Source organism: Pelophylax lessonae (assembly GCF_965119305.1).
Source record: "Pelophylax lessonae genome assembly, chromosome: 3".
Lineage (NCBI taxonomy): Eukaryota > Metazoa > Chordata > Amphibia > Anura > Ranidae > Pelophylax > Pelophylax lessonae.
In genome coordinates this window covers 100,543,783-100,567,771 of record NC_138770.1, presented here as the reverse complement: position 1 = coordinate 100,567,771, position 23,989 = coordinate 100,543,783, and the positions used below count along the sequence as shown (strand labels likewise).

The 23,989-nt window shown below is 43.2% G+C and overlaps 1 protein-coding gene across 12 annotated transcripts in view; it reads right to left on the bottom strand.

Moving 5' to 3' along the window:
* Nucleotides 1-23,989, bottom strand: part of OTOF (otoferlin) — a 588,950-nt gene that overhangs the window by 127,552 nt on the left and 437,409 nt on the right. For all 12 annotated transcript variants that reach the window (XR_014225011.1, XM_082249402.1, XM_082249403.1 and 9 more), the window contains exons 13-16: nt 16,861-17,047; nt 7,729-7,915; nt 6,073-6,296; nt 2,785-2,893 (exon numbers count right to left, since the gene is read on the bottom strand). Coding sequence is in view for 11 of the 12 variants with exons in the window: in XM_082249402.1 (XP_082105528.1) it covers nt 2,785-2,893; nt 6,073-6,296; nt 7,729-7,915; nt 16,861-17,047 (707 nt within the window). In the remaining variant the exon portion in view is untranslated. The remainder of the gene's footprint in view (nt 1-2,784; nt 2,894-6,072; nt 6,297-7,728; nt 7,916-16,860; nt 17,048-23,989) is intronic.

The window sequence follows — 23,989 nt, the reverse complement described above, 5'->3', positions numbered from 1 at the left end:
ACAACAAATGTCATGCTTCCTGCTGATTGGAACAGGGAGCATGAAATTTGTTGATCGAGAGCTCTAACATTAACTCAGCAGGGGTTTATGGACCTCTCAGAGAGACCACTGTTTCCACACAGAGCAAGGGTCATTATCTGCAGGATGCTGGCAGGGTCAGGCTTTTCTACTCAGGATGTGACTGCTTTTTATCCGCTTGCCGACCGTATACTGTAAATATATGGCGGCAAGGAGGCTCTCCTGCGCTAGATGATGTACCTAGCATGTGCTCCAGCAGTTCCGGGTTGTGGGTGCGCCGCTGGCAGGCTGCTCCCACTGTGAACATTCACATCAGGTACCGGGGACTCGATGTCGGCACCCAGTGATTGTTTGTTACACAGGCAGAATGGCAGTCTGCTCATATAAACAAGGCAGATCGTCATTCTGTCAGCGCGGAAGGCATTGGTCCTGTGTTCCTGATAAGCAGATCTCTGCCTTCTCCTAGTACAGGCACCTCCCACAGCTTAGTAAAACACCAGCTGGGAACATATTTAACCCTTTGATCGCCCCTGATGTTAACCCCTTCCCTGCCAGTGTCATTAGTACAGTGCCAGTGCATATTTTTTTTTAGCACTGATCACTGTATTAGTGTTGCTGGTCCTCAAAAAGTGTCAATTAGTGTCCTGACTGTTTGCCGCAATATCGCAGTCCAGCTATAAGTTTCTGATCACCACCATTACTAGTAAAAAATAAATAAATAAAAATTCCATAAAAATATCCAATAGTTTGTAGACGATATAAAAATTTCGCGCAATATACGCTTTTTGGAATTTCCTTTTACCGAAAATAAGTAGCAGAATACATATTGGCCTTAATCCATGAAGAAATTAGATTTTTGTTTATAGCACAAAAAATAAAAACCGCAGAGGTGATCAAATACCCCCAAAAGAAAGCTCTATTTGTGGGGGGGGAAAAAAAGACATAAATTGTATTTGGGTACAGCTTTGCAGGACCACGCAATTGTCAGTTAACCACTTGCCGACCGGTCACGTTGACCGTACTGCGGCAAAGTGGTTCGTTATCGTCCTGCGACGTAGTACTACGTCGCTGGACTCCTCCCCCTGTAGGCGGCGCTCACGCGCCGCCGGAGGCGCGCTCCCGCTGTTTTCATTCACAGCGGGAGTCGGGCCAGGGGAGGAGCGGCGGCGATCGCCGCTGCTCTTCCCCGATCGTCGGGGAATCTAGTTTGGAGATCCGCCCGCCTGTGTAAACAGAGCGGGCGGATCTCCTAAGTGACAGGGAGTGACAGATTGCAGTGTTCAGCATAGCTGAACATGCGATCTGTCCCTGACTCACTCAGTCACCTCCCCCCCCACACGTTAGTAAGCACCAGGCATACATTAACCCCTCCCTCTCCAATAAAATTAACCCCTTCCCTGCCAGTGTCATTTTTACAGTAACAGTGCATATATATAGCACTGATTACTGCAGTAATGTCACTGGTAACCCCAAAAGTGTCAAAAATGTCAGTCAAGGGTCCAATCTGTCCGCCGCAATGTCGCAGTCCCGCAAAAAAATCGCAGATCGCCGCCATTACTCGTTTAAAAAAAAAACCACCAAAAATGACAGAAATCTTTCCCTTAGTTAGTAAACGCAATAACTTTTGCGCAAACCAATCAAAATACGCTTATTGTGATTTTTTTTACCAAACATAGGTAGCAGAAAACAAATTGGCCAAAAATTAAAAAAAATTTGGATTTTTAAATTTTTTTTGTGGGAATTTCATATAAAAATATTTAAAAATATTGTTATTTTTTTCAAACTAAACGCTCTTTTTTTGTTTATAGCGCAAAAAGTAAAAATTGCATAGGTGATCAAATACTACCAAAAGAAAGCTCTGTTTGTGGGAAAAAAAGGACGTAAATTTCGTTTGGGTACGGCGTCGCACGACCGCGCAATTGTCCGTTAAAGTCGCACAGCGCCGAATCGCAAAAAGTGGCCTGGATGTAAGACAGCAAAATCCTCCGGTGGTAAAGTGGTTAAAGTACCGCAGTGACATATCACAAATAATGGCCTGGTTATGAAGGGGGTAAATCATCCAGAGCTGAAGTGGTTAAAGAAAACAATTTATAGATTTTAGGGACATTTGTGTCATTAGCACAGCGCACCAATATACACTGCTCATTCAAAACAAATGAAGTCAGTGATCAGCACCGATCTCACTCCAAAGGATTAAGGCTCCATGCACATATAGGGGTCTCAGGGCAGAATTGCCACGATCCCGAACCATTGCAAGTTGATTGGGATTCCCGCAACTTGCAATGACACCGCAAACGCGGTACGATTTTGCCACGATTGTCGCCCGACGAATTGTGGTAAAATCGCGCAGACAGAATAGCGGGACAGCTGTCACCCAACAGAAGTTCAAAAACGTATTTTGGGTGACAGGCATCCCGTGATTCTGTGTGCGCGATTTTACTGCGATTCGTCGGGTGACAATCGCGGCAAAATCGCGCCGCGTTTGGGGTGCCAATGCAAGTGAGAAAAATGTCACGGGCGTCCTGCGACTTGCATCGGTTCGGGATCGCGGGCAGAATCGCGGCAAACCTGCACGCAATCTGAAACGCCTATATGTGAATGGAGCCTAAAGCATTTTACAAAAATAAATTAAACTTCTGTATGCTTTTCAGACATCTGCAAGATTATTTTTGTTAAATAAAGCTGATGAAATAGCCGCTTCTCCAGCACACGTGTGACAGGGGCTCTTTAATTCACTGGATACACAGAAAAGGGTAAAACATTCACCTATTGTAACCTCGAAGTTGATGGGTTTATCTCCACTCTTGCGATCTATCATGGTGGCTTCCAGGAAAGCTCCGAAGAGGAAGAATTCTTCCATCTTACCGGTACAATTCTGAGGACACATAAAGAAGGAATTTGCAGGAATTAGAGGCACATTAAAATGTTATGTTGTACACCCTAATTATAGAGATTAATAGTGCTATGGAATGGGAGAGGGAAACATCACAGAGGTGAGGGGGTCATAAAATTGTTGGATAGTGATTTAGGCCCCGTTGACATCCAAAGATTTAAAATTCCAAATTGCACCGCAATAGTGGCAAAATGCAGCATGGATCCATTTTTAATGGCACCGCAAACGCGGTGCGGTTTTGCCGTGATTGTCACAGATTGCAATTCTGCCAAACCACCTTGCGCGAAACTTGTTGCCCAAAAAAAGCTCCTGCTCCTTTTTGGGTGACAAGCTTTGCATGTTGCAAAATGCCATCATTGCCTCATGATTTATTGCGCGTCAGTCACAGCAATACCGCACCGCGGTTCAAGTACCAATAAAAATGAATTTCTTGAAAGTTGATGACTGCGCTGGACTGACCTACTCGGTAGAGGGTCTGTGGGTGGGTGATGATGGGGGCAGCTTGGGGGAATTAGCTCCCAATGAGTCCAGCCCGACTGAATAGAAAGGTGGCGGTAGGCCCTTTTGGAGGGCTTGGGCTGCTGCCTTAGTGCCTTTAGATATGGTCTAATGGTCGTTTCCGAAGGTGCTGGTGGTAGTAGGTTAAAGGAGCGCCCGATATCAAAATAAGAGACCAACTTAGATAAAAAGATCATCGTTTTAATGGTAGTAGCAGAACATGTTGAAGCCAATGCGTTTCCAGGGAACAGAGACTCCCACTTCTTCAGGGCTGTAGATATGCTAATGGTGCGTCAGAATTTAATCCCACTGGTGTATCTGTGGCACCACGAAAACGTGATTGTTGCTGGTCGGATCTGGCAGTGAAATGAATGGCATCCAAACACATGTGATGTGTTTTACCACTACAGTATTGCAGTGAAATTTGGAATCCCAAATTGCCAGATGTAAACTGAGCCTTAGAAAACTGGGGTCCACATTTAGTTTGTTATCCTTTGTGTCAAAATAGAATTATTCTTAATTCAAACGTTTTCCTTTTCTGAGTAGTTTTTAAGTTCCCTTTAAGAACGAAAACAATCACATCTTCCATAGTGTGGTCTGGTTGGGAAAGTGATGTCCCATAGGTGTGTAGAAATTAACCTCCCTATGTTCCTTAACAGCAATGTCCAAATTGGGTCCAAAGTGTTAATATTTTGTGTGGCCACCATTGTTTTCCAGCACTGCCTTAACCCTCTTGGTGCATGGAGTTCACCAGAGTTTTACAGGTTGCCACTGGAGTCCTCTTCCACTCCTAAATGACGACATCACGGAGCTGGTGGATGTTAGAGACCTTGCGCTCCTCCACCTTCCGTTTGAGGATGCCCCACAGATGCTCAATAGGGTTTAGGTCTGGAGCCATGCTTGGCCAGGCCATCACCTTTACCCTCAGCTTCTTTAGCAAGGCAGTGGTCATCTTAGAGGTGTGTTTGGGGTCGTTATCATGTTGGAATACTGCTCTGCGGCCCAGTCTCCATAGGGAGGGGATAATGCTCTGCTTCAGTATGTCACAGTACATGTTGGCATTCATGGTTCCCTCAATGAACTGTGGTTCCCCAGTGCTGGCAGCACTCATGCAGCCCCAAACCATGACACTCCCACTACCATGCTTGACTGTAGGCAAGACACACTTGTCTTTGTACTCCTCACCTGGCTGCCGCCACACACACTTGACACCATCTTAACCAAATATGTTTATCTTGGTCTCATGAGACCACAGCAGGACATGGCTCCAGTAATCCATGTCCTTATTCAGCTTGTCTTCAGCAAACTGTTTGCGGGCTTTCTTATGCATCATCTTTAGAAAAGGCTTCCTTCTGGGACAACAGCCATGCAGACCAATCCAATGCAGTGTGTGGCGTATGGTCTGAGCACTGAGAGGCTGACCCCCCACCCCTTCAACCTCTGCAGCAATGCTGGCAGCACTCATACGTCTATTTCCCAAAGACATCCTCTGGATATGACGCTGAACACCTGCACTCAACTTCTTTGGTCGACCATGGTGAGACCTGTTCTGAGTGAAACATGTTCTGTTAAACTGCTGTATGGTCTTGGCCACCATGCTGCAGCTCAGTTTCAGGGTCTAGGCAATCTTCTTAAAGCCTAGGCCATCTTTATGTAGAGCAACAATTCTTTTTTTTCAGATCCTCAGAGAGTTGTTTGCCATGAGGTGCCATGTTGTTCTTCCAGTGACCAGTATGAGAGAGTGAGAGCGATAACACCAAATTTAACACACCTGCTCCCCATTCACAGGTGAGACCTTGTAACACTAAGGCGTCACATGACACCAGGGAGGAAAATGGCTAATTGGGCCCAATTTGGACATTTTCACTTAGGGGTGTACTCACTTTTGTTGCTAGCGGTTTAGACATTAATGGCTGTGTGTTGAGTTATTTTGAGGGGACAGCAAATTTACACTGTTATACAAGCTGTACACTCACTACTTTACATTGTAGCAAAGTGTCATTTCTTCAGTATTGTCACATGAAAAGATATAATAGAATATTTACAAAAATATAAGGGGTGTACTCACTTTTTTGAGATACTGTATCTGTTTGACTATTACATTTTATTTGGTAATTACCATTTAAAAGTCCATCCAGTGTGGGGTAAGATCTTCCCTCTCTTTTTTTGTCTTTTTTCATCTATATAGGTCTGGTTTTTCCCAAATCATTATAACTCACACCTTTTTACCATAACAAATAGACCAAAAACGCAGCTTTTCCATTGAAGTCTAATGAACCAAAAATGTTTTGCTCCTTTCCCAAAACACAGCGGCTGAAAAAAGCACAGATGTGAACATGTCCCATAGGAAACCATGTTAAATGGACTGTAGTTTGTTTCTTCAAAAAGCAATACAAAACGCCTAGGTGTGAACCAAGCCTTAGCTCTACCACCAACTATGTAGTGCAAGAGCCTGCCTGACTGGATACAAATTGATTGGATAGTGTAGGTATATCCTCATATTTTATTAAATCATAATCAAAAATTATAAAAATCATTTTTACAGAGATTGTAGAGGCAGATTGTAAAGTGTGTAGTGACACCAACTGTGTACAGTAAGTGAGTTGTACAAATATTGCACCTGAATTGTAAAATGTATGAGCTCAGAAAGGATCAATACTTACATCAGCCACCGGGGGTGCTCCTTCCACCTGCACATCGGTGGAGCTGGTGAGTTCAGGAGAACTTGTGTCTAAAATCTCTACAGCAAGACTCAAAAGCAACCGGGCCCGAAATGACACCCCTTCTCCGAGCCCCTCGTTCAGATCTTGGTGCTCATCCATCAGGGTGTAGTTCCGAGTAGAGCCATACATGTTGACCCAAGCTGGACCCAGGGTTGGAAGAAAACCTGCACAAGACAGAGAGGAAGAAAGAGAGAAACTAAAATCTAATTTAAAGGGTTAGTTCACTTTTACCCACAAACTGCTTAAGTAGGTAAGAAGGGCCTATAGATAAAAACAAACTGCCCAGCTTTGAATAAAGTTGAATAATGTCCTTGGTATAGGTGTAGACCATTCCAAAGCCTGGCTGAAAAAACTCCCAGAGATTTGTTAATTTATTTATTACAGGTACTTTTATGGCACCATCAATTTACGCAGTGCTTTACATATATATTGCACATTCACATCAGTCTCTGCCCTCAAGACAAGACAATTTTCCAACAGGCTGGTTGTACACAAGGCAATCGATAGATCAACTTATGTACAACCAGCCTGCCCAAAACTGGATCGAAACTCGGCTGGTTCCTGCTGAACCAGACAAATTCTGTACCCTGTATTGCTGGCTTAACTCCTATTCTACCTATTACATCATCACTGCTAATTCTGTATTCCCAGATCCACAGAACTGGGGCATGGTGAGTTGATGACGTCACAAGGGGACGGGTTTCACCCAGTAACATCACCGGGTCAACCCGCCCTTTAGTTTATTTAATGGTGGGTAGGCATAGGAGCTGTCTTTTGGCAGAAACAAAGCGTCAGATGTGGATCGTTTTTTTTCTTTTTACATGTGGGTGAGCAGCTGGCTTTCATTGTGATTGAGGCTGGATTTAGTTTTGGGGGCAGCGGGCATTTTTTTTTTGGGGGGGGGGGGGCTTTTTTTTTTTAATAAAGGACTTGTCAAAGACTGTGTCTTTGTATTTCTTTACTCTGCCCATTTTTTTGGTGAATGAGTAGGGGTATGTACCCCTTGCTCACTTACGCTGGGGTGGGATCTGGGGGCCCCTTGTTGTGGCTTCCAAATTCTGATAAGGATCACCTCCATAACCATCGGGTCAGGGTTGTGGATAGGGAAAAGGCCTTTGGTCTCATCAACATGGGGACAAGGTGCACTTGAGGGCATGTGGCCTGGTATAGTTTGGGATGGGGTGGGGTTGGGTGGGGCGGTTGTGGGCGCTCCACCCCCACCCCCCCTGGTCTGCCAGCTGCATGCTCAGATAAGAGTCTGGTATGGATTTTGGGAGGGACCCCACACTAATACTAGAGGGCCCCCCCCCCCCTCAAAATCCATACCAGACCCGAAGAAGGCCACTTCTTATTTAACACATGCATTTATTTATTTATTTTAGTGAATTCCCTTTAATGCTGTTTTATATTTGCCGAACGTCTTTGTTTTTTTAGGTAAATACTGCATAAAGGGATAGTGATTTGACATTTTCAGTATTGCATGCGATATTTTGGAAAAATGTGTCACGTGACCCAAATACTGCATGCAATATGCTTTAGTGAATGGAGTCCAATGTCCTAAATCCACTTACTGGTCCCTGGAAATGCCGGCTTTACCTTTGTCGCCTTCGTTGGAGATTTTGCGCAGGTCTATGAAGTGGGTCCCGATGGCGACATCATTGACTTTGTCAGAATCTCGGATCTGTATCTTCATCCTCTTACACAAGGGTGGGAACATCTCAGTGAATATAATCTGCTCGTTCCACATGGGCTCATAGCTACTCTTCTGTACAGACGTCTTTCCCTGAAACACAAAGAGCATGCATGAAACATCATTGGGGTTCAAAGTGAGTAAGAAGTGGTAGACTATTGTGTGCCCTAGACAAGACCACCTACTTGCACCTCAACATTTTGAAAAACAGTATTATATTAAAAAGCATATGCTTTGCAGTCCAAGTCCAACTACTGATAACTCTTGGGGGGGAGGGTCAAATATTTAGACCTCAAGGGTTCAAGCTTGTCACCCAAAAAAGGAGCAGGAGCTTCTTTTGGGTGACAAGATTTACGTGTTTCAGTTTTCTGCGATTGCCATGTGATAATCACAGCAAAAATTGCACATTAAAAATGAATGGCACCCGAACATTTGTTTTGTGATTGTAGTGCGATTTGAGATAGCAGGGGATTCTAAAATGGCAATTGTGAATGGAGCCTAATATGTTTTTGTTGTGAACAGGTCATCAAGAAAACCAAATTCGTTTTTTTGTTTTTTCCAGAGTTGCGTTTACATGTGCTGCATTGCGTTTACATACATTTATGTGTGTTTGCGTTCCAAAACTTGCTGTAATTCTTTTCACGCATTGAAACACATTGCTCACACCTTGCACAGCGTTCTGAGTAAATGGGAGCCCTAGGCGTCACACAGGCAGAACAAAATGCCGCTTTTAGCTCTCTTTTACACATGAGGTTGGAGGGCAGTAAAACCACACATTTGAGTCACAATTTTACCAGCCCCAACCGCTCCCCACTATAGCTACAGAGGCAGCCGCTGGGGGTGTACACATACTGCAGCCACAATGCTTTGTTTCATGGTCACAGCAGGAATAATACCCCCTATTACCAATCAAGTGAATGTGACTGCGCTGCAACTGCCCTTCAACTGCTGCAATGCACTCAGTTGTGCTGCATTAGAGCTGCATTCACACCAGGGACAGACTGGCAACTTTTGGCCCAGGGGGCAAGTACAAACCAGAGGCCCATGGTGCAGCGCCTTGGCCCCCTCCCACTCTCCCTCTTCCAATCCTCCTCCTGACCCCCATTTCAGGCTGAAGCCCTGCTCCAGGTACTCTCTACTCACCGGCTGAATCTGGGTTCCCAACCTTGCCAGCAGGGGGCGGTTAAGGGGAACCTGGGACAGCTTGGTTGAGGCTGGCCAGGGGAGGAGAGTCTCCAGTGGGGCATAGAACCGGCCTCTGCTCAGACAGTTTAAACCATCTATGGTGGGGAGCGAGGCCTGCCACCTGTCCTTGTCTTCAACCTACACTTAGTAGGTCCGTGGTGGGGACTTTTTACTCTTCATCAGGAATCCTTTAGGCCTCATGCACACTGGACGTTTTTACAGCTGCTGTTAGCAGCGTCAGACGTTTTTTTTTGCAGCTGCAGAACGCCCATCCATGTTATTCAATGGACTCATGCACACATAGAGCTTTTAGGAGCTCCAAGTGGCATAGGCGTTTTACAGCTCCAAAAAAAACCCAGGAACTGTGGGTTCTGGAGCTGCAGCGTCAAGCTGTAAAAACGTCTGACGCTGCTAAAAGGCTGAATAACGTGGCTTAACGTGCGTTAAGCCACGTTATACGTTTTTTTTTCTTCCATTCAAAATCAATGGTTCCCTATGGGAGCCTATTGATTTGAATGGAAGTCGCACCGCAGGTCGGATCAGGGTGATCCGACTTGCGGCGCGACTTGCGCTGTGAGAATCTTGAGGGGGAACTCCACGCCAAAATGGGAAAAAAAAAAAAACGACGTGGGGTTCCCCCCCAGGTTCCAAACCAGGCCCTTCACTGATCAGACTGACACCTCGCATCACCGATTGCCACTCTGCGCGCCCCCGGGGGGCGCCCAGAGCTGTGTTATCCTGCCGATGTCATATGACGTCCGGTCAGGATAACACAACCACATTCCCGCCGTCATTCTGTTATAGGGCGGGCGGGAAGTGGTTAAACTGCGCATTTTTTGCCGTACTTGTTGCGCATTTTTCTGCCTGCTTGTCATTTTTGGGTTGCCATTAACAATGGATGGCACTGCAAACGTGTTTTTTGAGAATTTAGTAAACGCAAGCAAAAATGCGAGATTCTGCTCATGTTTACGAAACCCTCAGAGATTAATAGAGCCATAAGGGATTAAAAAAGGCAGTGAGGAGACGACATATTGGAGTTGATTTACTAAAACTGAAGAGTGCAAAACCTGGTGCAGCTGTGCATGGTAGACAATCTAACTTCTGCATGTTTAATTTAGCTTTGACAAAAAAAAAAACAAAAACCTGGAATCTGATCGGTTTCATACGCAGAGCTGCACCAGATTTTGCACTCTCCAGTTTTAGTAAATCAACCTCATTGCCTCACCACTGGTCAAGTGCCTCTGAAAAGTGATATGAGCGTGGATCACTTTTCAGAGGAGCAGCAGTCCTTGGTGTTAGAGCCCTTTCACACACTGAGGCGAATTTCAAGCGCTATAGCGCTAAGAAAAAGCGCTTGAAAAGCTCACGAAAACCTATTCCCATTGAAAACAATGAATGTTTCCACACTGGGGTGGTGCGCTGGTGGGGCAGTGAAAAAAATCCTGCAAGCAGCCTCTTAAGGGCATGTATGGAATGCTAAACAAAGCGCCTCACAGACACCCCTCTCCATTGAAATGAATGGGAAGCACCTCTAAAGCGCCCAAAAAGCACTTCAAAATGCTTCTAGAAGCAGTTTTTGAATCACGTGTCCTTAACCAGTTCTGGACCGGAAGATTTACCCCCTTAATGGCCAGGCCATTTTTTGGGATTTGGCACTGCATTACTTTAATGGATAATTGTGCGGTCGTTCAACGCTTTTTTTCCCACAAATAGAGCTTTCCTTTGGTGGTATTTGCTCACCTGTGCGATTTTTATTTTTTGCGCTATAAAAAAAAAAGAGCGACAATTCTGAAAAAAAAACAATATTTTTTACTTTCTGCTATATAACATTCCCAATAAAAAATTAAAAAATCAAATGTTTTTACCATTTTAGCCCAATTTGTATACTGCTACATATTTTTGGTAAAAATAAATTCCAATAAGCGTATTTTGATTGGTTTGCGCAAAAGTTATCGTGTCTTCAAACTAGGGTAATGATTTATGTCATTTTTATTTATTTATTTATTTTTTTTACTAGTAATGGCGGCGATCCGCGATTTTTAGCGGGACTGCGACATTGTTGCTGACAGATCGGACTCCTAACTGACAATTTTGACACTTTTGGGGGGACAATTGATATTACTACAGTGGGGTGTTTTCTAACTGTATGGGGGAGGGACTTGTGAAATCAACACAGAGACCTGGGATTTTAAATAGGAGGATCACAGGCGCTCTGTGATGATTCCAGAGAAAACAACAGACTGTTCTCTCTCCACGGGGAGCGTTCGCGGGTGCCCGGCGGCAATCGCAGCCACCGGCCCCGTGAATTCGGCTTTCCCGCTGTCTAATGGGGGTGCGAGCGTGCCTAGGACCGTATAGGCACTATGGTTCACGCAGCCGAGCCAGCCTGCTGAATATATTTGCGGTGGGCGGTCGGCAAGTGGTTAAAAAAAGCGCACTGCCAACGCCTGAAAAGCGCCTGAAAAGCACCTAAAAAAGCGCTGCAAAAGCGCCCAGAGTTCTATGAGCAGTTTTTAAGCAGCTCAGTGTGAAAGGGCTAAAGCGCTTTTCAGGCACTTCTGAGCTAGCGGTGCTCTTTTTAAAGGACATGTGACTCGAAAACTGCTTCAAGAACCATCTTGAGGCACTTTTGAAGTGCTTTTCGGCCCAGTGTGAAAGCATTCATTGATTTTAAAAGAAATTGGTTTTCGTGAGCTTTTCAGGCGCTTTTTTTAAATGCGAAAATGCCTGAAAAGTGTCTCAGTGTAAAAGGGGTCTAAGTGTGAACATGTTATTTTTTTATGTCTCTGAATGCAGCACTATTTCAGCCAATGTGTCCATGCTCATTGCGGCGTTTAGGTTCGCATTTCAGAGTAGCATTCAGGGGCATAAAAGAAAAAATGCCCCAAAGCTTTGTTCAGAGAGGAGCATACCGGCATAATTTACACACATATGTGCATGTAAGCAGGCGTGTATGCATGTAAATTAATTCCAGTGGCCAGTATAAATGAATATTCTAGTCAATAATTAGTTTATACACATACGCTTCTAAACACCATGCGCCTATTAAAACTCATAATTACACACTGAAATAGTCAATAATTTATACACTGTATATTTCTGCGAGCCACTAGAAGTATTTTAATTCACCCACGTGCATGATGCTTTAATCTCACGCCACTTACAGTTTATTGTGTCCATTGCATTTTGGAAATAGGTATATGAAAAAGTTGATGTTCTATACTACTATTAGGCCACTAGATGGCAATCCTGCCTTATCATCCCCTCCGGTCTTGCTCCAGTCCTCCATAATTGATGCCAGCTTTTAAACTTGGACAAATTTAATTCTAGGTAGTTTCGGCTCTCTGACAGCGTAAAATATAATCATTAAATCCTCATAGGAATACGAGGCCGTTTCATGAATTGCTAAAACGCTTCTTGTGCCGGAGTTAATTTATGGAAAAGACTTGAGGAGTAGGCTTGTTCTAGTGAAATATGCTTTATTGGTTGAATTAAAAACTGGTGGTAGGTTGTGACATTATTAAATTTGCGCTGTTTCCTGCCCTTAACTGCCAGTGCTGAGCCGTAGGGATATAAAATAATTGCTTCTGCCAGGATCTGGGGGTTATTAAAGCTTTCAGTCTGTCTTAGTCTTCCTGTTCTCTGACATTAAGGGATGATAACTGTGAAATAAAGGAGATACATCCTGAGAATTGCACGCATTCCTCTAAAAACTTTAACAAGCAAGAAGTTTGATGCTCTTATGTTGAGCTGTCATTTGTACAGATGTAAGGCAGTCAAACATTGGCATTTTTAAGATAAGCTGAGAGGAGCAGCTTCAATCCTCAGTGGATGGATCTTAGCATTCACTTTAAGCTTTCCATGTTGTCTCAAAGTAGGCCTGAACTGAAGAAGAGTTGCTATCCTAAGGATTTGCTATGTAATAGCCTAGGGCAGCCCTCAGAATTTCAACTCGCCTGCTCGCATTAGTCGAGTGGAAATAAGCTGAGGGCGAGTGTGGAGCCGTATCAAAAGGGGGGGGGGGCAGGGTTGAACGGGAGGCGGTTCTCCTCCCAGACTCCACCCCTTGTCATTCTCTTAGCAGGGCCTGGCATACAGCGGGAATTGGTAAAGAATTAGATGAGGTGGTGGCGGGGCGGAGACGGGGGTTGGGCGGGAGCTGCCAAAGTTTACTTTTCCTATTAACAAGCTGCTAATTGGTTGCTCGGACTGCCTTGCAACCAATCACCAGCTTGTTAAGCTCCTGCTCCCCTGTCCAGTGCTGTGCTCCACTGTAAGTCTCTCTGCATCCTAAATCAGTGAAAGTGTCATTCATTGGTTTTCATTTTTTTTTTAATGCTATATTTAATATAGCAATAAACTATCTACTTAACAAGGTAGTAATGATGTGTACAGTCCCTTTAGTAGCCAATCATATTTTATTCTTATTTTTTTTTTTTATCACAGTCAGATCAATGAAATAGGATTGCTGGTATTGATTTTTTTTATATTTTTTTCCTTATTCAGTGTAATTATCACACCAAATAAGGAATAAAATAAAAAGAACCAATACCAGCAATCGGCAATCATAATTCATTGATCTGAATGTGATAAATAAAAAAAGGATAAAATACGATTGGCTAATTTAGGCAATGCATAAAACATTTAACAGTGTAATTTAATGAGATAATTTTACAAGGGTGTGTTTAGGGGCGGAATTAGGGGTGGGGCAGGGTAGGGGTTGGGTGGGGCAACTTGTGGGCGAGTAACTCTTAACGCCTGGCTAGTAGCTCAGGACTTTAAATTTTGAGCCCTGGGAACATCTAGAAGTGTGCCTAAGCAGTGCCCTTAAAAAACGCTAAAAACCCTTTTGTCTGAAATTCCTCCCGAAAAATAGTAGTGTACTTCCTGGTATGTGAGTGTGCCAAGGAACTCCTAGCGTAATATCTGCAGTGTGAGATCATCTAAGGCACTGCTGCTTCTAACTTCCAACCTGAGGAGATTTAGAGTGAGTTTTGGTAATATCAGTAATGTTCTCTTTGCTGGAGGCTCTGACATAAGGAAGCAAAGACCTGCCTCTGCAAAGATGGCCGCCTCCACACAGAGACACAGTGCAGAACAACACAATAAACTGGCAGAATAAACATCAGACCAAAAAGTTAAAAAGTCCAAATTGTTTTAATGGTGCACAATAAGACAGCCAATATATTTCAGGGGCCACAAGCCTCCCCCTTTATCAGGGCTTAAGATCTATTATGAGCTTTAACTGGAATCAAAGAGAATCAATAACACATAGAGGGATGCTGCTCCAGGCACCTGTAGAATCAAATCTGGCAATACATGCTGTGGAGTGCAGGCTGGGGAAGAACTTGTCTCAGCTCAGTATATTCAAAGTAAATTAATGGAATTGGAGAGCTGGAGAGCATGGACAGTACTAGGGTTGCCACTTTTTCTTCAAGCCAAACCCAAACACTTTAGCGGCGACAGTACATTTTTTTTTTTTGCATACACTATAGGACTGTAACAGACCTGGGACACCTTAGGGCACTCCAAAGAGAATAGTGGCGCACATAGTGCCCCCCCAAAAAAAACTAAACAAAAGGGGGCACCAACTGGAGAGCGACCCACCAGGTTCCTATGATAGGGACGATAGCACTGCAAAGCCCATTCAATTTAAACTTAAATCAGATTTTTACCCTGTGAATTCCCGTACCCCTGATATGACCAAATAGCAAAGGGCTATAGAACGGGATCTGATAGCTTTGGCACATCAAGCAATGGGGGGAGACACAAGTTGGCACGATAATTTAACAAAGGATGAGAGAACAGCTTTAAAAACCCCAACAGAGGATAAAACTATCGTTGTTCGCAATTCAGATAAAGGGGGCCTCATTGTGATTATGAATGAGGATACATACAGAAAAGAGGCTGTCTGACATTGTCGGACAATTTGACCTATACCAAGCTCAAGGGGGATCCAACTAAAAAATACAGATCAGTAATTACTGATCTGGTTCATAGGGGAATGAAAATAGGCACTTTTGACAAAAAAGAGGCTAAATCGCTAATACCAGACCACCCTGTTCTCCCCACTTTTTATCATTTGCCATAGACCCACAATGGGGTTAAATCCCCTACAGGGCAGGCCTATTATTTCAGGAATCAACTGCCTAAATGAGCATTTGGGCCAGCTGGATAGCCAGCTACAGCCATTGGTTGAACAACTTCCTGGTTATCTTGAAAATACGAACCATCTCCTCAATATTATGAAAGATTGGGAAGGGAAGATGGTTTTTATTGGATTACCAGTGATGTTACCAGTTTGTATTCCTCCATACCCCATCACCTTGCAGGGGTAGCCATTCTATTATATTTAGAAACCTTTACTGATTTATCGATTGAATATAAGCTATACATTGCAGATATTCTTGAGTACCTATTATCTCACAACTATTTTGTTTTTGATAGAAAGTTCTACCTTCAGAGGTGTGGGGCCGCTATGGGAGCAAAGTTTTCGCCCTCTCTCACCAACCTTTAAATGGGTTGGTGAGAGCGGTCCCAAATTTTCGAAGGAGAGAACCCCTTTAGGTCGTCCATTAAGATTTATGTAAGATTTATTGATGACATACTATTAGTTGTTCGGAATGGAGTAGAATATCAATTCTGGAATACTTCAATTGTTATGACAAAAATCTCTCCTTTACTGGTTATGAAGACAATAGCGAAGTGTGTTATTTGGATGTTCGCCTGACTGGAACCAATGGGTTGGTATCTTCAAACCTCTATAGCAGTGGTTCTTAACTCCAGTCCTCAGGACCCACTAACAGGCCAGATTTTAAATATTACCTTGGGAAGATGCAGACAAGAAGAGTACTGCAATCACTGAGCAGCAAATTATATCACCTGTGATGTATTTCAGTTATCTTGCAAACTTGGCCTGTTAGTGGGTCCTGAGGACCGCAGTTGAGAAGCACTGCTCTACAGGAAGCCGTTGTCTGGCAATTCCCTTTTAGAGTTCTGCTGAGAGCCTGAGCCAGCTTCTCCTACCCTCTCTATAGCCTGGAGCTCCAGTGATCACTGGGGGGAAAGCAGAGAGCAGCGATCAGAGATGTATAGTAACTAAGTAGAACTACTTCACTACTGTTCTTAAGTACCGAAAGGCGGTATCTGTACTTTCCTAGAGTATAATTTTTTTCTCCTACTTCCACTTTTACTTCACTACATTTTTTCAATGATTTCAATACTTCTACTCCGATATTTTTTTTTTGTGCTGCATAGTTACTTGTTACAATTATAAAAATTACCACTGCCAGAACAGTAGATGGCAGGTTTCATGGAGCTCAAAACATGTGTATTATCAGCGCATACGAAAATAAATGCTACTGTATGTAGAAATAAAAGCTGCATTTGAAATAATAAAAAACAATATGATGTTCAAACTTTTGACTTCTTTCTTTAATAACTACATAACACAGTACTTGTACTTTTACTTTCAGTACTTGAGTAGCAATTTTTTTTCAAAACTACTGGTACTTTTACTTTCAGTACTTGAGTGGCAACATTTTTAAAAAAAAACTACTTGCAATACTTAAGTACAAAAAATGTTGAATACTTTAGTACTTCTACTCAAGTCACTTTTTGATCGAGCACTTCCACTTCTACTCAAGTCACTTTTTGATCGAGCACTTGTACTTTTAGTATGGGTTTTCGAGTACTTTATACAACTCTGGCAGCGATTGACATCCACTAGCTCTCTGCAGGCTGAGGACTGAGAGTTGAGCAATCAGTGGGGTTTAATTGCTCCGTTCTTGGTCTTTTTTTCTCCGTTTTTTTTCTTTAATTTCCCACACTTTAAGTATTTCCATTTCACTTACCTTTTGCCCGGCAAATGCTACTTGGACATAGGGATCCACCAAGTCCTTGTTTTCTCCGATAAGTGCCTTCTTAACATTGGCCATGATACTAGTGTTCATTCTGGGTAGACCCTCAGCGCGGTAGATCTTAACATAGAAGCGAGCCCACTGGCGCTCTGGAGGTACCCCATCTGGAAGCAGCAGGTTTCTGGAGAAATAAAGTGTTAATAAATGAATTGAAGACGTACATACAACAACGGTGAACATGGGAATTTTACATCAGCAGCTCCAAGGCTCTGTTTCAGATGTCAGCACTCTATTGTGACATCAGTCATACAGGGAATACATTGATTTTAATGAGTCAGCTGACTCATAGACGTGCAACGTCAGGAAGGCAATTTTGCAGCACCACAAAACAAACGGCTTTAGTTGTATTATCTATTTATAATGTCTATACGGTTCTGTGACACCTGTGTATTGCCAATTAGAAGGAAGAATGAGCTTTGCTGATTGGAGAGCTCTAGCGCTGAATCAGTAGGGGGTGTGACAGATCTCTGCAGAGACACTACTTCTTCCAAACAGAGTGCTGGCAGGGGATCGTTTTTTCTTTTCAGGCTGTGGCCAAAAGTTCTGCTAGGATTTAACACACAATAATACGTTTATGTACAGTACATCAATCTGAAGAACATTTAATTACATTTGTTACCTCAAAAATATCTGCTTTATCGCCTATTCTTCACGGTTTTTAATATACTTTGTATTTATCCCCCTCCTTCTTTTATGACAGCACTTCACCCTTTTGACTCCTTTGATTTTTTTTTTTTTTAATTGTGCTGGTAATTAAAATATTTAATAACTCCTCAATGTGCAGCAATGGCTGCTTGATCTCCTAACATGGATGCATCTGGTGCCGCTGCACAGAGCGTCTCACAGCAATTGCAGGACTGATGCCGCGCATTCAGGGAATTCTAAAGAATGTTATGTCCTGTCCATTATATGTAAAATGTGCAGAAATGTATATAGAGAAATATATAAGGAATTAACGTGCTAAATGTTGGAGGTCAGTTTAGAGATACAGAAATTCTAAAACAATGTAATAGCATATGGGAAGCATCTGCAATATTGTTTCTGGGATGATTTATTTGAGAACGCCTACTAGAACCATTTTCTTGTCAGGTCTGTCTGTCTGATGGATCGTATGATCTGTATAAGTGCTGTATATGTACTTTCCAATGTCTTTCCACATAAGTTTTGTTGTCTCTTCACATCTGCACAGCCTGTTCCATGAAAACTACTGAGACATTAAATCATCAACTAGCTTCAAAAGCTTATCACAGTGAAAAAATTAAAATATTTTTTTTGTTAAAACTGTCTAGATCAAACTACCCCGAAACGCATCAGTGGAAACAGTGCCAGTGTTGCATCTTCACGATTAAGACCAGTGTTGGGTAAAATGTGTCAGTGGAGGAGGTCCCAGTATTGAATTTCTACAATTCATTCCAGTGATGGGTGAAACGTGCAAATAGAGGAGGTCCCAGAGTTGTATCTTTCTGATTAAGCCCGGTGTTGGATGAAACATGTCAGTGGAGGAGGTCCCAGTGTCGTATCTCTGCAATTAAGCATGGTGTTGCGTGAAAACATTTTAGTGATGGAGGTCCCAGTGTTGTATTGCTACAATGATTAAGCCCGGTTTAGTTAGTGAAAGAGATTCCCTTTGTGGTATCTCTATGATTTAGCCTGCGTGTCGTGCTTTTGGGTGAAATGTGTCAATGGAGGAGATCCCTGTATTTTAACTCTATGTATAAGCCCATTGTTGGGTGACACATACACATTGTTGTATCTCTATGATTATGTCTGATGTTGGGTGAAACGTGTCAGTGGAGGAGGCCCCTGTATTAAATCTCTACAATTAAGCCCGCTGTTGGGTCAAACGTGTCAATGGAGGAGGTCCTAGTGCTGTGTATCTCTGTTATTGAGCCCATTGTTAGTTGAAACATATCAGTAAAGAGGTCCCAATATTGTATCCCTTAGATTAAGCCAGTTGTTGGGTGAAACATATCAGTGGAGGAGGTCCCAGCATTGTATCTGTACAATTAAGCCCACTGTTGGTTGAAACTCATTAGTGAGGAGGTCCCAGATGAGGAGGTCCCAGATGAGGAGGTCCCAGATGTGACCCATTTTAACCACTTGCCGTCTGCTCACTCGAGCACTACTGCGGTAGAGTGGTTCGTTATCGTCTGGCGACGTAGACCTAGGCTCGCTCCCGCTGTATTCAGTCACAGCGGGAGTCGGGCCAGGGGAGGAGCAGCGGCGATCGCCGCTGCTCTTCCCCGATCGTCGGGGATCTAGTGTGGAGATCCGCCTGCTTGTGTAAACACAAGCGGGCGGATCTCCTAAGTGACAGGCAGGGTCAGATTGCAGGGTTCAGCATAGCTGAACCCGCGATCTGTCCCTGTGTCACTCAGTCACCTCCCCTCACACACGTTAGTAAGCACCAGGCATACATTAACCCCTCCCTCTCCAATAAAATTAACCCCTGCCCTGCCAGTGTCATTTTTACAGTAACAGTGCATATATATAGCACTGATTACTGCAGTAATGTCACTGGTACCCCCAAAAGTGTCAAAATTGTCAGTCAAGGGTCCGATCTGTCCGCCGCAATGTCACATTCCCGCAAAAAAAATCGCAGATCCCCGCCATTACTCGTTAAAACAAAAAAACACCAAAAATGACAGAAATCTTTCCCTTAGTTAGTAAACGCAATAACTTTTGCGCAAATCAATCAAAATACGCTTATTGTGATTTTTTTTTACCAAACATAGGTAGCAGAAAACAAATTGGCCAAAAATGTAAAAAAAATTTAGATTTTTACATTTTTTGGGGGGTAATTCCATATAAAAAAAATGTGAAAAATATTGTTATTTTTTCAAAATTTACGCTCTTTTTTTGGTTTATAGCGCAAAAAGTAAAAATCGCACAGGTGAACAAATACCACCAAAAGAAAGCTCTGTTTGTGGGAAAAAAAGGACGTAAATTTTGTTTGGGTATGGCGTCGCACGACAGCGCAATTGTCAGTTAAGTTCGCACAGTGCCGAATCGCAAAAAGTGGCCCAGACGTAAGACAGCAAAATCCTCTAGTGGTAAAGTGGTTAAGTTTGTCCTGGAATAATACAATGTTACTAATGTACATAATTGTTTGCTGTTTTCCCTTGATGTGGTGGAGTAAGAACAAGCCCCCTTTTGGCATCTGCAACCAATCAACAGAGGGAAAGGGTTCACGATTTAGGGCTTAGAAGTAATGGGAAATGTTTACTTGAATGACCTTCTGTTACTTGCTGCTTCTTGCTCTGTTAATTATACCACTGAAAGTTTTATCAAAACTTTTTTCAGTTATAAAGTTTATAAGTGCAAAAATACACCTGTAAAAAAACCTTGTGTTCTGATGACTTCCTGTGCTGTCTGCCTGCACTCTTTTCAGGTAGCATCATTCCCTGTTCTCGCTCTACAGCAGGGTTTCTCATTCAGGTTTCCTTCAGAGGTTGCTAGGGGTTCCTTACGCAATGAGCAACTTCTGCCTGTCAGATAAGTTCCTATGGACACCATTGATCTTTTACATTTTTTTGTAAGGGGGTAATTCTTCCCAATGACCCTATTTCTACATACTGACCATCACACTAATGTATCATGAGTTGTAGATATGGTAATTTTTTAGCAGGGGTTCCCAGAGATACCGTAAGGTTATTTTAAGGGTTCCTCTGGTTTGAAATAGTTGAGAAAGGCTACTCTAGACTTCGTCTGTGGGAAAGGGAAGGGAAGAGAAGGGAAGAGAAGGGAAGAGAAGGGAAGAGAAGAGAAGGGAAGAGAAGGGAAGAGAAGAGAAGGGAAGAGAAGGGAAGAGAAGAGAAGAGAAGGGAAGGGAAGGGAAGGGAAGAGAAGGGAAGAGAAGAGAAGAGAAGGGAAGAGAAGAGAAGGGAAGAGAAGGGAAGAGAAGGGAAGAGAAGGGAAGAGAAGAGAAGGGAAGGGAAGGGAAGGGAAGGGAAGAGAAGAGAAGAGAAGAGAAGAGAAGAGAAGAGAAGAGAAGAGAAGAGAAGAGAAGAGAAGAGAAGGGAAGGGAAGGGAAGGGAAGAGAAGAGAAGAGAAGAGAAGAGAAGAGAAGAGAAGAGAAGAGAAGAGAAGAGAAGAGAAGAGAAGAGAAGAGAAGAGAAGAGAAGAGAAGAGAAGAGAGGAGAGCTGAAGTCTTGTCCTAGAGTGACCACTCCGCCCCTCCATAAAGAGAGTACATTGAGCGAGTGTTATCACCCTAAGTCAGCCTGACAAGTCGTGCATCGTCGCTCCCACTGTGTAGTACAGGAGCCGTTCTAATAGGAGCGACACAAATCACTCCAACTTAGAAAAAGGGTCCTGTACTACTTGGGGGCGACCTGTAGGCGACTTGCATTGACTTCCATTATGTGAAGTCCGTGCAAGTCGCGCCGAAGTCGCGCTGCATGCGACTTCACAGGTCGCCCCCTAAGTTGGAGCGACCTAATGTGAACGGGCTCTAAGACAGAAAAAGTGTTACTGGTCAAATCAACAGGTGAAAACAAAGGGGGAAAAAGCCTGAAAAGGAGAACTAATGTGGCCACCACATCTAAGGACTGATAGGCTGCAATACTATCAACTTTTTTTTTTTTTTTTACATTTACGATTTGCACTTAGATACACTTTAATACAGTGCTTGGTTTATATTATTATACTTTTACCAGTATTTATTCTAGCATATCCCCCTAACCCCATGCCTGTCACTGTCTATGCAAAGCTTCGCTGTTTACTCCATCCTGAATTCAAAGCTGTCATTTTGTCCTCTGGCAGACTCCCTGGTGAGACGTGTTTGAGCTGTGGGGGCTCCCAGATGTACAGGATGGCTTTGAAGCCTTTCTGATCAGCACATCAGGTCCCCCTCTTGGTGTTACATAAAGATGAAGAGGATTGAGAAGAATAAGGAGGGCAGGATTTACATGTTCTACATACCTAAGTACTCTTCTATTGGAGGCGTGGGATGGGATCATACAATTCTATTTCAAATGTTATATAAAGCAGGATAAACCAAGGTGTTCTTATAGTGAAATTAAACCTAGATTTCTACTTTCTCTAGGTGAACGGGTTGCATTGGCCTGCAGAAACATTACGTTCCCCTTCCAGCGACACTTTTATGTTTTTATGTTAGTGAGGTGATTGTAATGAAACTGTGACATTAAACAAAACGATCGGGTAATTCAATCAGTGTAACATTTCTGTGCGGTAAGTGATGGACTTAATGAAGGCTAGGGGCTGGTGATAATGAAGTGACGGATACGCGGGATTTAATGAGGTATGCCATGCGGTGGCCTCTTTTCATGTAGTGCATGTGACTTACAGCTGAAGGAGGGAGACTATGTCTATAACACAAGATAATGACAGATACGACTTTAGATGGATGTAAAGGAAGCCTTGCTCTCATTCCTGCTGAGATTATCAGCTTCTTAATTAACCTTTAGGCATAGCTCCCTACTGTCCCTCATTGGAATGGACTTTTCTGCTCCGTTCCTCTTCCCTCCCCAGTTGCCCTTCTTTTTTTGTGTGATGTATAGACCTCTGGAAAAGGATTTTTACCTATCAAGTGCCTTATTGTCTCAAATTTTCTATGCAACCTCTAATTATTACATGTATTATTTAGAAAAGCCAATATAAAGGACAAGTAGTTAAAGTAGAACTAAAGGCGAAACTCTTTTTTTTTTTTAGTTTTGGATAGGGTAAAAAGAGATTAGAAGTAGTGATCGACCAATATCGTTTTTTTATTGCCGATACAGATACCGATATTTTGGTCATCGGATATCAGTATCGGCCGATATTGGCCGATATTTGCGGACATTTCAATTTTTTTTTCCCACAGTTACTCTGGTGGGGTGATCTGGGAGTCTAAAAGACCCCAAACCCCTCCTCTGCTCTTAAAAGCATTCAAAACGCCAAGTTTGTCTATTTTGAATGCTCGCATTTTAAATTAAAAAATTTTAATTCAATTAAATTTGTCTCTGAGTACCCGGAAGTGATGTCATGACATCACTTCCAGGTTTTTTACATGGAGACCCCATCAGAGCCGAATGCGGCTTTGATCGGGTCTTCTCTTCAGCGGCTGTGCCTGAGTCTCCCGCATTGGTTGCCATTACAAGACAGCCGACCGTCGGCTATGGACGCCGGTACCGGGGTGATGCCTCTAGCTGCAGGTATCACTCCGGTACAAGCACTTTCCGGAAATATCGGCAATATCGGTAACCTCAGGGGCCGATTCCGATATATTGGGGAAAGTGCATATCCCCGATATATTGGCATTGCCGATAATTGGTCGATCCCTAATTAGAGCCCCTGTTGATTTTTTTTTTTTTTTGCTGTCTGTGCCCTCATTAGGGAGATTCACCCTTTTTATTTGTCCTGTTTGCCATAATCACCAAAAGTGAAAGTGAAAGAATATACACATTGTGGGTTGTCACCAGAGCAGGAATAGAGGGGAAATCTTCAAACGGAGACACTTGTTCTAGTGACCGAGGTGACAACTTTGGAGGGATTTCCTGTAACTTCCTGTTTTGTCTATGGAACAGGAAGTGAATGGCATTCTACCCAATGGGGAACAGATGGCTACAAAAATTGACAGGGGTTATAACCTTCCCTTACTCTATCAAAAATGCCTATAAAATGCGCTTTAAGGTGTCCCAATTTACTAGCCCAGAAAGTTGGACAGTATGCCTTTAAAGGAAGCCAAGAAGAGAAAGAGGCTGAATCAGAGGATGGGGGAGAGGTAGACGTAATGGGGAAGGTGTTAGGATTAGGAAATTCCATGGGGCCCAACCCCAGCGTCCATTGGGAGCCAGGTAGCCGATTTATTTTGAATGGTCTGCCACAAGGCAGAGCAATGACACGTGTCAATGCCTGTGTGTTTATGCACCGTGAGGATGTGAATGAGCCCTAAGGGGAATCCAGTTGCCCTTACTTATATTTGTAAAAAACACCTTTAAAGATCACAATCATGGAGTTTATAGAAGGCTGTCTCTCTCTACCCCATGTGATAGTGCTGGACCAATCAGCAGCTCTGTCATGTCTGAAAGGATTGAGTATTTTCTGCACTCCTACAGGTGAA